Source organism: Erpetoichthys calabaricus, chromosome 13 (assembly GCF_900747795.2).
Source record: "Erpetoichthys calabaricus chromosome 13, fErpCal1.3, whole genome shotgun sequence".
In the NCBI taxonomy this organism is placed as follows: Eukaryota; Metazoa; Chordata; class Cladistia; order Polypteriformes; family Polypteridae; genus Erpetoichthys; species Erpetoichthys calabaricus.
Window position 1 is genome coordinate 8,613,961 of NC_041406.2, and position 13,841 is coordinate 8,627,801.

Here is a 13,841-nt window from a genome sequence, read left to right on the forward strand (position 1 = left end):
TTCTGGTCCGGGAACTTCACTGCTTGTTTTCTGTGTCTGTATGTATTAAAGTGTTTGTATTTAATACATACAGACACTGTATTGATTGGAATAAAGTTGGTTTTCTTGAAGCCTTTGGACTTGAGTGCAAAAGAGTGATTTGCAAGTCACAGTACATGCAATACTTTACATTTACTTACACTAAATTCGATCTGCCACAAATGTGCCAGTGTCTGAATGCGGCCTAGGACTTTCTGTACATGATTTAGCCGATTCTACAGCTTATGCCCCTTTCCACCTAGTTTTGAGTCGGCAGCAAACTTAATAAGCTTGTTTTTTTTTTTATACGGTATATTCACATAGTCTATTGATATATATGAACTGTGGTTTCAACACTGACCCCTGAGGGACACCACTTTAAATAACACCAAAGTTTATACATACAAACCAAAGTAATTATCACAAATATTCAGTGTTCCTGTAATGGCGATTTTCTAAATTTAAACTCACTTTAAAACTGTCTGGTTCAAAAATTGAGGCCCCAAAAAGTCAAAAGTATTACATTTTACAGAACAAAATGAATGCAATAATTTTATCAATTAAAAAGTACCTTTTAAAACTGCTATTGCCTGCTCCAAATTCCCATTATTTAAGAACACTTCTGAAGAAATATTAAGAACATGGCACCTAGAAGCCGTAGAATCAGGGCATGCAAAACATTTCAGCTTGGAGAAGTCAATCTGCATTCTCTGCAACACCTCCAGAACTCTACATCCCTGGTAGAAAACAATGGAAACAGATATTAAACATGCATAATAAATGTTCTGTAGTTATTTTAGCAAATTATTAAATACAATAATGAACTAAAATGTGATGCTATCTAAAGATTCAGTATGGGGAATAAAATGTACATTTTGAGCATAGGATGGTGGTCTGTAGGATGACGCTGGAGATCAAGAAGAGGAATAGAGTGAGGGCAGAGCCAAGGATCAAAAGGTGGAAGTTGAAAAAGGAAGACTGCAAGGTTGAGTTTAGGGAGGAGGTGAGACAGGCACAGGGTGGTAGTGAAGAGTTACCAGACAGTTGGGAAACTACAGCCGATGTAGTAAGGGTGACAGCAAGAAGGATGCTTGGTGTGACATTTGGAAAGAATAAGGAGGAAAAGGAAACCTGGTGGTGGAATGAGGAAATACAGGAGAGTATACAGAGGAAGAGGATGGCAAAGAAGAAATGGGATAGTCAGAGAGATGCAGAAAGTAGACAACAGTACAAGGAGATAAGGCGCAAGATGAAGAGAGAGGTGGCGAAGGCTAAAGAAAAGGCATATGATGAGCTATATGACAGGCTGGACACTAAGGAGGGAGAACAGGACCAGTGGGCTAGACAGTGGGACCGAGCTGGGAAAGATGTGCAGCAGTTTAGGATGATAAAGTATAAAGATGGAAACGTACTCACAAGCAAGGAGTGTGTTGAGCAGATGGAAAGAGTACTTTGAGTGGCTGATGAATGAAAAGAACGAGAGAGAAAGAGGTTTGTTGATGTGGAGATAGTGAATCAGGAAGTGCAACGGATTAGCAAGGAGAAAGTAAGGACAGCTATTAAGAGGATGAAAAATGGAAAGGCTGTTGGTCCAGATGACATACCTGTGGAAGCATGGAGGTGTTTAGGAGAGATGGCAGTGGAGGTTTTAAGCAGATTGTTTAAAAGAATCTTGGAAATTGAGAGGATGACTGAGGAGTGGAGAAGAAGTGGACTGGTGCCAATTTTTAAGAATAAGGGGGATGTGCAGGACTGTAATAACTACAGGGGGATAAAACTGATGAGCCACAGCATGAAGTTATGTGAAAGAGTAGTGGAAGCTCGGTTAAGAAGTGAGGTGATTAGTGAGCAGCAGTGTGGTTTCATGCCAAGAAAGAGCACCACAGTTGTGATGTTTGCTCTGAGGGTGTTGATGGAGAAGTAGAGAGAAGACCAGAAGGAGCTGCATTGGGTCTTTGTGGACCTGGAGAAAGCAGATGACAGGGGGCCTAGAGAGGAGCTGTGGTATTGTATGAAGACGTCAGGAGTGGCAGAGAAGTATGTAAGAGTTGTACAGGAAGGAAGTGTGACAGTGGTGAGGTCTGATGTAGGAGTGACAGATGCATTCAAGTTAGAGGTGGGATTACATCAGGGATTGGCTCTGAGCCCTTTATTATTTGAAATGGTGATGGACAGGTTGACTGACGAGATTAGACAGGAGTCCCCGTGGACTAGGAAATACTAGGGAGCAGGTTGAGGAGACCCTGGAGAGGTGGAGATATGCTCTAGAGAGGAGAGGAATGAAGGCCAGTAGGAACAAGACAGAATTCATGTTTATGAGTGGGAGGGAGGTCAGAGAAATGGTGAGGATGCAGGGAGTAGAGTTGGCAAAGGTGGAGGAGTTTAAATACTTGGGTTTTCAACAGTACAGAGTAACGCAGAGTGTTGAAGAGAGGTGAAAAAGAGAGTGCAGAGAGGGTGGAGAAGAGTGTCGGGAGTAATTTGTGACAGTCAGGTATCAGCAAAATTGAAAGGGAATGTCTACAGGACGGTAGTGAGACCAGCTATGTTATATGGGCTGGAGACAGTGGCACTGACCAGAAAGCAGGAGACAGAGCTGGAGGTGGCAGAGTTAAAGATGCTAAGATTTGCACTGGGTGAGACAAGGATGGACAGGATTAGAAATGAGGACATTAGAGGGTCGGCTCAGGTTGGATGGTTGGGAGACAAAGTCAGAGAGGCGAGATTGCGTTGGTTTGGACAGGTGCAGAGGAGAGATGCTGAGTATATTGGTAGAAGGATGCTAAGGATAGATCTGCCAGGGAAGAGGAAAAGAGGAAGGTCTAAGCAAAGGTTTATGAATGTGGTGAGAGAGAACATGCAGGTGGTGGGTGTAACAGAACAAGATGCAGAGGACAGAAAGATATGGAAGATGATGAACCGCTGTGGCAACCCCTAACAGGAGCAGCCAAAAGAAGAAGAAGAAGAACAACCATCGTAGGAACTCTGCCTTCAAATGTGTCGATCAACTCACTGTACAAAAGTTACTTGTGAAAATGGATATAGTCAAGTCAAGTTGGGGAGCATGCACTGGCACAGTGTGTTGGCACACCCACTACACAACGAAACAACTCGGGATCCCGGTTGGCAAACCCCCAGGCAGACACACGGTCCAGTCCCGCCATCTAGAAATGACCCACTATCTGCCGCACCCAGGTGTTACGTGGGCCACCCCTTGGCCTGATCCAGCCACTTGGGTCCCCAACAATGAGGATCTTACGAGCCGGATCACCCTCAGGGAAACACGCCACAAGGCCGTAACTGATGATCCCTCACAGTGCAGGTAATGTGCCTCATTCAACACAAAGTCAAACCAACGGTACCCAAGGATTTTCCAGAGACACTGTACCAAAGGAGTCCAGTCTTTGTCTCAGGTCTCTGGACAGCGTCCATGTCTCACAACCATATAGCAAGACAGGAAGCACCAGGACTTTAAAGTCTTGGACCTTTGTCCTTTTGCAGAGATATTGGGAGCACCATACACCCCTTTCCAGCGACCTCATACCCCCCCCCATGCTCTCCCAATCTGTCCACTGACTTCACAGGAAGAGTCACCAGACACATGAATGTCACTGCCAAGGTAAGTAAACCTCTCGACGAGGTCAACACTCTCTCTGTTCCGGTCGCTTGTAGGTGAGCAAGTGATCACAGATCCTAGCAAGGACCTGGGATGATGCCAGTCTCCCAAATGGAAGCAAAGATTGCTTGAAATGCCAGGGGGACAGCCTTACCACCAGCCTGGAGAAGTTCACCCCAGATCCCTGCAGCCTTCCCCCCTCTCAGCTGGTTCACCACCTGTGCAATCTCAGTGAGACTGGGTGGTTCACAGCTAATTGGAGGATCAGCCTCAAGAACCGTGAACCCAGAGATATCCAATGTCCTAGCCGGAGGATCAGCTTTGAACAACTGCTCAAAGTAGTCAGCCCAGCGGGTCACAACTGCAGTGTCATCCATAAACATACTGTAACTATAATTAACCATTCCAATGGGAGTAGGGCTTCACAGTTAACTATATTAATCATGGTTCCGATTACAGCTGTTGCAATAAACTAATCACAAAAAGTGTTGATTATTGCATTTTATTTAGTACTTCCAAAAGTAGTACAGACGGATCTTAAGAAGAAAATAAAAAGTGTTGTAATTAAATGCAGAAACATTTAAAATATTGTGTTTGCAAGTTGGAACATCATAGGGCAAACATATAAATACAGGTGGAAATGCAGAACACATTTTTTTCTGATCCCCAACGTTATCTTTTAAGTGTGCAATTCTTTCTTGTGTTTGCAACATCCTCCACAAAAAATTGAGATGGTTCTACTTTACTGTATGAGAGAGTACACAGTGTACAGTTGGAAGGACAAGAAACAGATGCCACTGTATGGCTGTTAATTGAATTTAAAAATCACAATTATAATATCAAAGGCAATAATCATCAATTATTTTTTTTTTTCATAATAGTGCACCACTAAATAGAAATTAAAATTTTGAGAAAGGGCTGGGTCAGTAACTCAGCGTTTCTTCCACAGTTACATCAATACAAGATATTTTTACCTTGTTCAGCAGTGGTAACTGCCAAATGTTTTACATGCAAATTAGCATTTTATATAGTGAGCAAAAGTTGATTTTAAAAAAAGAAAAAAAAATTCTGAAATGATTTCAAAATATATTTAACTCAAATTTATTGATCAGAACCTCATCACATAGGATGTGCAATTTTTAAAAGATGTAATTCAAATTTAAAATATCTTTTGCTACCATAAAAACACCAAAATATTTGCAAAGTTACATATTATATCCTTAATGGGCTCATAATTGATAGAAAATAATTCCTCTAGTTTGAAAGGGAGATTTATGAAAAATCTGCATTCTTAAAACTGGGAGGCAATTAACCTCCAATGTCTGGTGTGAAATTAATATAGAGGCAAGCAATACTGGAAATGGGCACATTTATAAGTGGTAGCAAACAAGGGATTTGAAATTGAGGTGAGTAAATACAAAACAAAAATGTAATCACATTTTTTAAGAATTAAGCTTCTTTAGTGAAGGGTTTAATCAAAGCGTAGGACTTAATCAAATTTTAATAAGAAGGAAATTTGTAAAGTAATCAAGCGTAGTATGGGATCCTTTGTGGGTGATGGAAAATTAATCTAATAATGGATTCATATAGGAATTACAGAGAATTAGTTCAAAGTCCTTAAAATTTGGTTAACCAGATTTTACAAGAATAAGTGAGTCAAAGAATAAACACAGTACCAACCTGATATTTGTTACCACCTACAAGCAACAAAATTGATTCCAGTCATCAGAACCCAAGTCAAAGATTTTATAGTACAGATGAAAATTACCCTAGAGTTATCCAAGCTCACAAACAGATGTAACTAATAAGTAGCTCTCATTTCCAAATCAAAGCAGGTCTTGTTTAATAGCCAAGATTGCTGCAGCAACGTAATGTTGATTTTTTTTTCACCTACAGTTAAAAATAGTGACAAAAAGAAAAGCAAGGCCCAACTGTGTTGTTATTGTGTATGTGCGTCTTGGGAACTGCACGTCTGACATTGTGGTCAGCAACACAGGAGCGCCACAGGGGACTGTACTTTCTCCGGTCCTGTTCAGCCTGTATACATCGGACTTCCAATACAACTCGGAGTCCTGCCATGTGCAAAAGTTCGCTGATGACACTGCTATCGTGGGCTGCATCAGGAATGGGCTGGAGGAGGAGTATAGGGACCTAATCAATGACTTTGTTAAAATGGTGCGACTCAAACCACCTACACCTGAACACCAGCAAAACCAAAGAGCTGGTGGTGGATTTTAGGAGGCCCAGACCCCTCATAGACCCAGTGATCATCAAAGGTGACTGTGTGCAGATGGTGCAGACCTATAAATATCTGGGAGTGCAGCTGGATGATAAATTAGACTGGACTGCCAATACTGATGCGCTGTGCAAGAAAGGACAGAGCCGGTTATACTACCTTAGAAGGCTGGCGTCCTTCAACATCTGCAATAAGATGCTGCAGATGTTCTATCAGAGAGTTGTGGCGAGCGCCCTCTTCTACGCAGTGGTGTGCTGGGAAGGCAGCATTAAGAGGAAAGACACCTCACGTCTGGACAAACTGGTGAGGAAGGCAAGCTCTATTGTTGGCATGGAGCGGGACAGTTTAACATCTGTGGCAGAGCGAAGGGCGCTCAGCAGGCTCCTATCAATTATGGAGAATCCACTGCATCCACTTAATAGTATCATCTCCAGACAGAAGAGCAGCTTCAGCGACAGACTGTTGTCACTGTCCTGCTCCACTGACAGATTGAGGAGATCGTTCCTCCCCCAAACTATGCGACTCTTTAATTCCATCCGGGGGGGTAAACGTTAACATTTAACATTATACACAGTTATTGTCTGTTTTTCACCTGCATTATTATCATTCTTTAATTTAATATTATTTATTGTATCAGTATGCTGCTGCTGAAGAATGTGAATTTCCCATTGGGATTAATAAAGTATCTATCTATCTATCTATTGGACAACACCAGTGGGAAGCATTAAGGAGGCCTCACTCATAAACCCATGAACACAATCATCAAACCACAGCTAACACCACATATCCTCCTAATCATGGTCATCTATACGCAGAGTACAGGGATACCTTACCCACTGTCTCAAGACAGGCACAAGACCTACCTCTGCACCTTTCCAGGCACATAGGAAGAACCAGGAAGCTAAATGCTATGAAAAATAAGAGTCCATGGCAGTAACAAAAAAGTTTATTTCAATATGACAGATATGTCTAAAAATGTAACATTAACAAAGGATAGCTGCAGCACCAAGGGGCAGAAAAGCTTTTATGTACACGAGTTCTGGTGCTTGGTTCATTAGCGTGGTAGCACTGGGACCTACAGCAGCAATCCAAAAAGTGACATAGGCAACATGAAACAAACCTTCCAATTATAATAGCTGCATTATGACTATATCATTGGCACGGGGTAAAGGAAAAATCCAGCTCATATAGCAGTGATAGTAAAGAAGGCTGGGGCAGGCATACACTGGCAATCCAGGTGAGAAATGGTAGCGAGACCAAGGTGTTGGCCGATCAGATAATAGTACAGGAAATAAATCTCTTCCAAAAAATCAAAATACTACATCAAAGGACTGTGAGGGTGTCTCAAATATATCTCCATTTAATTGGATTCCTATCTTAATTAACAACCTGTTATTTGCCATTTTCTATACTTCCGTATTTGAATCAAGTCAATTCAATTAACTAAGTTATAATTAAGTTATAGATGTATATAATTGCTCTATCCTGGTTTAAACATTTCACTCTTTTTTATGGTTACGTAAGCCATTATCTACTAGTAAGCACAAAAGAGGGAAACAATGCAGTACTGTATTTCCCCAAAAATAAGACCGGGTCTTATATTAATTTTTATTCCAAAAGATGCACTTGAGCTTATTTTCAGGGGATGTCTTATATTTATTTATGTACGACAATATACATTTATCCAAATACAGTCATGTTATCTTCTTCTGGAATATTGTCATAACTCTCCACATTCAAACCCTGAATTCCAGCTTGGATTTCTTGCTACTTGAGCCGCTTTTAGGATCCTCCAGGAACGATGTGCGTGCTTCGATGTTTGATTAGTGATTCCATGTGGTTTAGCAAAATGCTGACATACAAATGTATATATGTTGCCTTTATATTCAAGCATTGCATATTCCCCAAAGTAATGAGACGATACATTTTAAAAGTCTCACATACCATCTTCTGTGGCGTCCTTTTTTTTGCACCTTCACAATAGCATCAGAATGTACGCCGACGTATTTGAGCCACAGAGAAAAAAATTAAGGACTTAATGAAAATGTCTATTTTGTGATTAAAGTAGAAATTTCAGCTTTAACCTCAAAATGTCTTTACTTATCATTAAAGTAGACTGTCGTAAAAGTCATCTTAAAACCGACCCAGTTGTTAATCGCTACCTGCTGCTGGGGCTTCCTCTTGACCTGACAGCAGCGCCAAGCAGCAACAGATCACCACACAGAACACATAAAATGTATGATATTCCAGCTCTCTGCACATTTACAATTCTTAGATTTATACTTGATATCGCTTTCATGATGAAATGCATTAAACTATGTATGTTACATTTTACAGATAAATCGTTAAAATTTGTTTAAATAATGAATACTGTTAATAGTTACACATATGGGGTAGCACAGTTCGGTAGCGCTGCCGTCTTGCAGGGAGTCACGTCCCTTGTGATCTCTGCCTTTGAGTTTGCATGTTTTCTTGTTGGGTTTTCACAGTGGGCTGTTTTCCATCCAAAGACATGAAGATTGGAGGATTTGGTGAAGCTACAATGACATTAGTATATGTGTGTGCTTGTGCTCACCTTGCAATGAGCTGATGCCCCATCCAGGAATTTTGTCTTGCGCCAATGCTGCTGGAATGGGCGCATCCCTGGATTGATGAATGTAATCATTAAACATCCTTTTCAGAGATATTGTGGCAGAGAGTCCTCAGAATTCAATGGATGTTTCAGGCACATGCGTTGCATCACATGAAGTATAAACCGGTGCCTTACTTTTCAGCTGACAATATTGACTAGGGCTTAAATTAATCGACTAGGGTTAATTTTGGGAGTAGGTCTTATTTTCAGGGAAATACATAGTAGCTGAATGCCCTTTATCACTCTCTGTGTTTTCTGCTTTCAATAAATATGAAATATTTTGATGCAACTGAAACCAAACTCCACAGAAAAAAATACATTAAAAACAAAACTGAAATAAGCACTTTTCGCAATGCACAAAAAAAAAAAAAAAAAAAAAAAAAAATGCTTATTAAAGAATCAGATTAATCACAGGTAAAAAGGACTCTGATTTGTGGAAAAGCAGCCACTCCACAACAGAGTAACCATTTAATTTTCTTTAGTCCCAATAATGTAGATTTTTTTTATGCATGTCCTCTAAAGTTGTTCATTTAGATAGGTATCTTACCTTTCTAGCTTCTGGCGTGCACTGGCGACTATGTTTAGCATCCTTACGATATTCCTTTGTAATTTATTTTTGTTAAACCTTGCCCTTCATATTGTTGTGATATATGCACAGCTCTTGCTAAAATGCAGCTGCCTGTAGTCTATGTCATGGTAATGATCTGGTTAAACCACGTCGTCTTCATGCATTCAAAAAAATATGCCTATACTAGACTCAAAAATCTTCACGCGAATTACTTTGGTACAAGCAGTGAAGGTTTTGGTGAGGAAATACCTTGCCAAAGCTCCCAGGGAAATCACAAATTCAAGTACAGTCTTTTAAGATACAGTACTTATATTGGAGTTTTGGAAGAAATACAGAAGTAGGGCAAAAGCAAAGTGGCCCCAGAGAGCTACCCTAACATGCTTTCATCAACCTGTAAGCTTCAAGTGGTCCTCCATACTGTCATTAACCCCTTCACCGCCCTCTGCCGGATATATCCGGCACCGTTGTTTTAATGCTAACGCCATACTGCCGGAATTATCCGGCACATTTGCCTGTGGTTATATGAATGCCTGGCAAGTAGTATAACTGACGGTTTGGCGTGGGTATTATTACTACGTTGTATTTCGACAAGTCTGTGGTTGTTTTGGCCGGTCATATGACGTGATTCGCATGTAACAGCTGTGAATATGGCGAAACGTAAACTGACTTCAAGTGAGGCTTTGCAGGCGATTTTGGACAGTTCTGATCATGATTGTAGCAGTTCTGAAGAAGATTTTAGTAAAAGTGATGAGCAGCAACGTGCGCTGCATGATATTGTGAATGAAGAGGCATCGGATGACGGCGCTGAGTGGGTGTATCCCCAGCATGTCAGCTGGGCTGCTGCCCGTGGTGAACTGCCTTTTCTGCATTCGTTTGAGGCAACATGTGGCTTTATTGTTGATGTAAACAATTACACTGCTGAGCAGTTTTATGAGCTGTTTGTGTCACCTGATTTGATCAGACATTTTGTTCATCAGACAAATCTGTATGCAGCACAGTTTATTGAGAAAAATCCCAATTTACCTCCACATTCCCGTGTTCGTGCTTGGTTTGACACTGATGAAAACGAAATGAAAAAATTCATTGGGATTTTGATGTTGATGGGAATAATCAGAAAACCAGATATTGAGATGTACTGGTCTACAGATCCTATGTATGCAACACCTATTTTTGCAGCTGTCATGACACGTAACCGATTCTCTTTGCTGCTGAAATTCTTTCATTTGAATGACAACAGAAACGAGCCAGATAAGAAAGATCCAAACCGCGACCACTTGTTCAAGCTACGTCCTTTGATTGATCATTTATTTGAAGCATTTCAGTTGCCCTACATGCCAGGACCGTCAGTTGCAGTTGATGAAAGTTTATTGTCGTGGAAGGGCCGCTTACAGTTTCGACAGTATCTACCATTGAAAAGGGCACGGTTTGGTATTAAGATGTTTTGCTTAGCTGAGAATTCAGGTTACATTTATAGATTTCGTGTATACACTGGCAACTTGCACAACATTTAGTGGTCAATACTGCTTGAATAAATGTAAAAAATGTAAAAAAAATGTAAAAAAGTAAAAAAACAAAAATTGTTCAGATTTCGCCTGGCGTGGGGAATATTTAGGGAGTTGGCGGTTAAAGGGTTAATAATGTCTGTCAACAGTGTCAGCCAGGTTTCTATTGACAGTGAAACTCTTAAAGGGATAGTTGGCATAAAGCTCTGTTAGATCAAAAAACTGATATGTCTGAAGTAAAAGGATGAAGAAGCTCTTGTTAAGACAATTAAAATAAGCATCAAATATACCCAAATACACTTAGAACAACTACATAAAGCAAGTTTCTAATATTCACAGAATTCATCTTACTGATTTTTTTTACCTTTTTAATAGGTGAGATCATGTTACAGATCATAAACATGCAATATTCAAAACCCTCTTATGAAAACAAATAGAACACCAAAAAAAACAAAAACCTTTCTACATTTTCTAATCTCCTTTGGTCATAAGGAAAAAGCATTAAAATAAAATTAAAAATACATACCTTTGCCCACTGTTGAACCCTGTAATAATTAAACAATATAGAAATCCCAATCCTGCCGATAAGGGTTTTTCCCAGTCCATTTAAATTGGTTTGAGACACTAGAGAGAGAGAGAGTGAATCTGAAATATTTACTTTGAAGGCTGGTTCCAATGAATGAATCTCAAGTTATATGATGTACATACGGTATATATACTAAGAATTGCTGATTACTTTTCTGTTCAAGACAAAAGTAGAAATGGACAAATATAACAGATATGGACCTCTTGCACAAGTTTGTACAAATTGTAAGACAAGGATGGATTGGATTACTGATCACAAAGTTTTGGTTTCCACTTTACATTCTGAATTAAAAATAACTATATGAAGTGCATGTGTGCCCATCATTTCTTTAATGTAACATCTACATGTTTAATTTACCAGTTGTGCAGCTTCCCCGTATCAATTCATAACTCTGTGAAACTAAACTCCAAACACATCAGTGATATCCATCACTAAAATAATCAGCGCACAGGAAATTAAAAGTAGGAGACACATACCACAGTGAACCATTAAATGAAGAGAGTGGTGAAGACAGCAAAGAATATTACTGACACCCAGATGCCTTCTATTCATGACATACTGTACACAAACTCACTGCCTTGAAATGCAAACAGGATAATTAAAGGCATCAGCCATCCTGCCCAGCCACTTTTCTCACTTTTAACTTCTGACAAATGGTACTAGACCACTGGATCCAGGAACAGATTCTACTCACAGGCTGTAAGGTTACTGAATGTCCAATCAAAATAAGAAATAACAGTGTGTGTATATCTACTGCATATACGGTTTATTTTGCATACTATGTATTTTGTGTGTGTGTGTGCGCGTCTTTTCTTACTATTTCATTGCCCTGCTCTAAGGAGAAATACAAATAAGAACATCAACTTTACTGAGTTCACATGACAATACACTGGACTTGATCTTAGAAGAAAAAAAAAATCCACCTTAGTACAATTATTACCACCAAAAAGTGGTTGCTAATTTTTCATAATCAGGGAAGTAGCAAGTCTTGTGCAGACTGTCACAGTGGATATTTACTTTATTAAAGATACTGTATGTGCAAGAATGAAGATTCACAAAAAATAGTGTGTTTCAAGAAAAGCAGAAAATATAATGGCACATCTTCATATGCTGGGTAATTTCTCTTCCAGCAGAAACACTCAGAACTCCATCTTTGACCAGTTGGGCACCCTTTATTTATTGTTTATTCAAATGCATCCCTTTAATAAAACCGTCTTCTGAAAGTTGCTAGGTACGCACTTTTTGCACATCACACCTCTTAATGACAAAATTAGTTTAAGAGGTTGCCCTATCCACTTCCATACTGATTAGTCTGATTAATCATCGCCAAACACGTTGCCTTTTTGCAATTATTAACAGGAAGTTAGTGTATCTCTTGCCCTCACTTTCTCCATAAAATATTAACAGCTTGGGGAATATGCAACATGTAAATGTTAAAAGTAGACTTTACTTTTGATTTAATAATTTAATGGCTGCAGACTAAAACATTGCAAAACTTTTAAAGGCTAGTACTGGACTACCGCATACCCTATCCATAAGAACCACTGCTGACAGGATTCAATGGGGAAAAAAAACACCAATTTTTAAAACTGTACAAGAGCACAAATGAGAAGTCAGACTGTTCAATTAACATATAGTGATCCACTTGTATTACAAAAACAAAACAGATTTTAAACATCTAAAAATTCAGTCACATATAGGCCTAAAAAATATGTCTTGAGAATTGTTTTACAACACCTGTTGCAAAACACCTAAGTAACAGAGAAAAGGGCTGGGTGTGACATCAACATCTCACTGCAGATCTAAAATTCTATCACAGATTTAAACACTAAAAGGACCAAAGTTGATTTTGTACTGAAAACCAATAGCTATAAAAGAAAAAACTCCAAAAATGATTCCCTTGTATGTACCAGACAAAATTATTCCGCAGATTGCAGATTCACAGAAAAGTATTTTAACTCTGATTATCAAACAACTGGTAACAATATCTTGTAGCTTTTCTCCTCTGGTCTGATATTCATGTATTATAAACTAAAAATGTAGTTATTCATGTATGAATTTTCATTTTGGACATAGTTTGTAATAAACATACAGTACTTGAATATAAAATCATCCACCATTTATTTATTGAAGATTGTATGTATTATTCTATCACTGGTAAGAATTTATGGTAAGATTAGAATTCTTGTTTAAGCAGTATTATATTTAAAAAGCATTAGTAGCAAAGAAATACCCAGGTAAAGTCATGTGCCAAATTATAGCCATCCGAGCTGAGGCCACTCATACTTAAGGCCAAGGGCCATAGGAAAAACAACAAGATAATGATATTCTAGAAACTGTCAAAACCAACCACTAGAGAATGCAAAGGCCATACTCATTTTGTTTATCACGTACTTTCAGCTGCGCTACAATCCACAGAATAATACACAGACGCAGTGAGAGAAGAGGTGGTGGAGCTGCAGAGGTAGCAGCCTCTCGGCTGTCCTTACTTTACTGATGCTGCAGCAAACAAATGGGCACAAACTAGCAAGAAGTAAAAAAAAAAAATATATATATAATTGAACTTAGAGCTCCAATCTTCAGGGTAGTGATTGGCCATGCCAGACAGCAGTTTTCTGACGTTGTGCTTCATGCAGCTGGTATGTCCTTTTTGTTTCCAATCTGTGTAGGTGGTGTTTACGCT

At 39.3% G+C, this 13,841-nt stretch overlaps 1 protein-coding gene across 4 annotated transcripts in view; it reads right to left on the minus strand.

Moving 5' to 3' along the window:
* topaz1 (testis and ovary specific TOPAZ 1) overlaps positions 1–13,841 on the minus strand; it is a 124,451-nt gene that overhangs the window by 20,079 nt on the left and 90,531 nt on the right. For all 4 annotated transcript variants that reach the window (XM_028817934.2, XM_028817935.2, XM_051935620.1 and 1 more), the window contains 2 exons: positions 11,099–11,196; positions 590–755 (listed from right to left, as the gene is read on the minus strand). In XM_028817934.2, coding sequence (XP_028673767.2) covers positions 590–755; positions 11,099–11,196 — 264 coding nt within the window. The remainder of the gene's footprint in view (positions 1–589; positions 756–11,098; positions 11,197–13,841) is intronic.